Source organism: Dipodomys ordii, unplaced genomic scaffold (genome assembly GCF_000151885.1).
Source record: "Dipodomys ordii isolate 6190 unplaced genomic scaffold, Dord_2.0 Scaffold19, whole genome shotgun sequence".
Classification (NCBI taxonomy): domain Eukaryota; kingdom Metazoa; phylum Chordata; class Mammalia; order Rodentia; family Heteromyidae; genus Dipodomys; species Dipodomys ordii.
In genome coordinates this window covers 13,589,487-13,593,182 of record NW_012267235.1, presented here as the reverse complement: position 1 = coordinate 13,593,182, position 3,696 = coordinate 13,589,487, and the positions used below count along the sequence as shown (strand labels likewise).

Below are 3,696 nucleotides of genomic sequence, written 5' to 3'. Positions count from 1 at the left end.
TTCTTTTTTTGTTATTTCTCACCTCTGGTTTTTCTCTGAGTGTTCGTCTTTTTGTTGTTGTCGGTCTCTTGGGGAGATTAAGCGTTGGAACTCGAACTCTCTTTTTGGTTGGAGAGAGCTGTGGCGTTTCCCTACTGCCCCGTCGCCATCTTGGTCCCCCCTTACTTTTCTGTCTTTTTAATAGGAAGCCCCTTCTTCTCAGGACATCCTAGTGTTCCTCACTGGTCAGGAGGAGATCGAAGCAATGAGCAAGACCTGCCGAGACATTGCAAAGCACCTCCCGGATGGCTGCCCCTCACTGCTGGTTCTTCCTCTCTATGCCTCCCTACCCTACACACAGCAGCTCCGAGTCTTCCAAGGGGCCCCAAAGGTGAGTGACCTCTTTTTCTGTCCAGTCCTGTTCTTGGGCATTAAGTCGGGGCCCATCAGTGGGGCCTGTGTGCCACAGTACCAGGGAGGTAGTGGTGCCACTCATGGAGAGAATGGAGATAGAGAATGCATAGCTGCAGGCAGACAGTCCTGGAAGAACAGGAAAACATTTGTCAGCATGAGAAGAGTATAGAGGCAGAGGCAGAAAGGTAAACATGTGACTCTTTTAGGGCCAGTATAAAACCACATTTGTCCATAGTACCATTTGTCTGTGCTTTGCTGTGCCCATACAGTGAGACACTCTCATCCTCATGGGATCCCACATAAATACTAAGTCCCCTCCCCCACCCAGGTGGGTATTGCTCAAGGGGCATGTGCTTGTTCCAAACCACATCTCATTGCCTAAATTCACCTTCAGGACTGCAGGGTCGCCTCTCCCTACCCTGCCCAGTTTAGTGACTCAACTATTAATGACCACCATTAGTAAAGTTTTCTCTTTTTTGGTCATAAATTAATGGTGAGAATATGTTTTGAAACTTCTGCATCATATATATGTCATATGGCTTTTTGGTTTTCTTATTCCTTTTAGGGCTATCGCAAAGTGATCATTTCAACCAACATCGCAGAAACCTCCATAACCATTGCAGGAATAAAATATGTAGTTGACACGGGCATGGTTAAAGCAAAGAAGTATAACCCTGGTGAGAATTTGTAGCTCATCAATGTCTCTCCCGTCTATAGTGAGCAGCTGTTGAAACTGTAGTTCCACAGTTTCCCCTCACATGAATATTGTATATTTGGGAACAGCTGAAATTTCAGTGGCAGGAACTATAAGTGAGACAGCCCAGGAATCAAGTGTGGAAAGGAGACCCAATAAGGTGAGAAAAGATGGGAAAGAGCACAGGTTTAGCAAGCCTGCCAACACAACAGCAGGGAGCTGAGCACAGTGTCTGATAGCTAGGTGACTAGAGACAGCCTGATGCCCCTCTGATAGCCTCCTGAGAAAAGATGTTTTGAGGTTGACCTGTTTGGGCTCCTAGGTTTCCCAGGAAGAACGTAGCTGCCCTCCATTGGGGTGAGGAGCAGAGGAAGAAGCACTGACTCTTCTGTGAGTGTGCTGTGGGAAGCTTGCTTGAAGTCATTTTTGCTCATTTCTGTCTTCTACCTTGCTTTATTCTACAGAGAATTTGAAACCACTGTAATAAAACGCCCCTCTCCCCCCCTTTTAAACTCAGAGCCTTAAGCTCTTGCTTGGTTTTTTTGCTCAAGGCCACCTACCAAGCTACCACTTGAACCACTTCTCAGTCTTTACTAGAGTCTTTCAGGTTTTTCTTTCAGGGCTGGCTTCAAACTATGATCCTCAGATCTCAGCCTTCTGGGTAGCTAGGATTACAGGTGTGAGCCACTGGTTTCCAGCTGCCCCCAATTTTATTTATTTATTTATTTAATCAGTCCTGGGGCTTAAATTCATGGCCTGGACTCTGTTCCTGAGCCTCTCTGCTCAAGGCTAGTGTTCTGCCACTTGAGCCACAGCGCCCCTTCTGGCTTTTTCTGAGTAGTTAAGAGTGTCACAGACTATCCTACCTGGGCTGGCTTCAAACTGTGATCCTCAGAGCTCAACCTCATGAGTATCTAGGATTACAGATCTAAGCTGCTGGCACCAGGTTGCCTATCCTCCCCCTCCCATTTTTATTTGAAGCATTCTACCGAGCACAGAGGGGTTAACTTTCCCATGTGTGTCCCCCAGGACTGGGTAAGTCTCCAATCCCTGGCATAGTATTTACCCTTGAGAAAATTACTGTCCCTTACCTCTAGGACACCTGTCATGTGGCCTCACTTTTATCAGAGAACTGTGATTGAGGTACTCATTAGTTGGTAGTGTGATCAACCTTTCCTGCTTACTGGAAACAAGCCCCGTCATAGCACCAAAAGTCCCATGTCCAAAGAATTCTAATGCCAGGTAACTGGAGTATTTGGCATTCTCTGATCTAAGTCAATTTCTTCTGACCCTTGACGGAAAGCTTTTCTGATGGTTTTGTTGCAGATCACCATCAAGGGTTCATTGCAGTGTTGTGTTTCAGAGTGGAACCAGACCACTGCATAGCAACCTGGTCTTGTACTTTTCTCTGTTAGCCTGGAGTTTTTCTGATCCCCCAAGTTTCAGAACGACTCACTGGTGTTCTGAGCACCATTTGTTTTTCCAGTGCTGTGTATAATGAGAGCACTCATGGGGCCCATTCTCCCCCCCTCCCCCAGACAGTGGTCTTGAGGTGTTAGCTGTGCAGCGGGTGTCCAAGTCCCAGGCCTGGCAGCGCACAGGGAGGGCTGGCAGAGAAGACAGTGGTGTCTGCTACCGGCTCTACACCGAGGAGGAGTTCGAGAAGTTTGATAAGATGACTGTGCCAGAGATCCAAAGGTAGGCTCTGGTTGCATGTGCGTGCCTGCCTGCCTGCCATCTCTTCTGTGTCTCTTCTTCCTACTTACTCATTTTTCCCCAGAGTCCTAGCTTTCACTAAGATTCTTTTTTTTTTGGTCAGTTGTGGGGCTTGAACTCTGGGCTTGGGCTCTGTCCCTGTGCTCTTCAGCTCAAGGCAAGCACTCTACCACTTGAAGCATAGCACCACTTCCTGTTTTCTGTTGGTTTATTGGAGATAAGAGTCTCATGGACTTTCTCCTGCTCGGGCTGGCTTTGAACCTCGATCCTCAGATCTCAGCCTCTTGAGCAGCTAGGATTACAGGCATGAGCCACCGACACCTGGCTTCACTAAGGTTCTTGAGTGAATGCTGTTGAGGGCTCAGGCCAACTAGATGACTCTCACTCTTCACAGGTGCAACCTGGCCAGTGTGATACTTCAGCTCCTAGCAATGAAAATCCCAAATGTGCTCACCTTTGACTTCATGTCCAAACCATCTCCTGGTAAGTTAAATACTCAGTGTAATGGAAGATGGACAAGTAAACAACAAATGCACTCTTCCATAACAAAGAAAAAATAGTAATTGGGTGTCTAACAACACTGTATCAGAAAACTGTCTGGAAATGGTAAAATGATCAATTCCATGCTGCTGGCCCCATCACATAGGTCCTTGACCTTGAGTTAGTGAAGGTCATGGAGTTCCATGGGGTACTACAGAAACCTAAAGAAGTACTCTCATTAGCAAGAGGGCAGCAGAGATCAACCTTCTTTGCATTTAACAAGATTTTGGCCAATCTCTGCCCTTCCTCTTCATCAAGGAAGAAAAAAAAAACCTCTGAGATTCTTTTTTTTTTGGGGGGTCCGGTCGTGGGGCCTGAACTCTGGGCCTGGGCGCTGTCCCTCAGCTCTTCAG

At 47.1% G+C, this 3,696-nt stretch overlaps 1 protein-coding gene across 1 annotated transcript in view; it reads left to right on the top strand.

The window, feature by feature from the left end:
* Dhx33 (DEAH (Asp-Glu-Ala-His) box polypeptide 33) overlaps nucleotides 1–3,696 on the top strand; it is a 31,375-nt gene that overhangs the window by 14,854 nt on the left and 12,825 nt on the right. Inside the window, exons 5-8 of the mRNA XM_013013141.1 lie at nucleotides 185–370; nucleotides 959–1,070; nucleotides 2,626–2,785; nucleotides 3,198–3,286. Coding sequence (XP_012868595.1) covers nucleotides 185–370; nucleotides 959–1,070; nucleotides 2,626–2,785; nucleotides 3,198–3,286 — 547 coding nt within the window. The remainder of the gene's footprint in view (nucleotides 1–184; nucleotides 371–958; nucleotides 1,071–2,625; nucleotides 2,786–3,197; nucleotides 3,287–3,696) is intronic.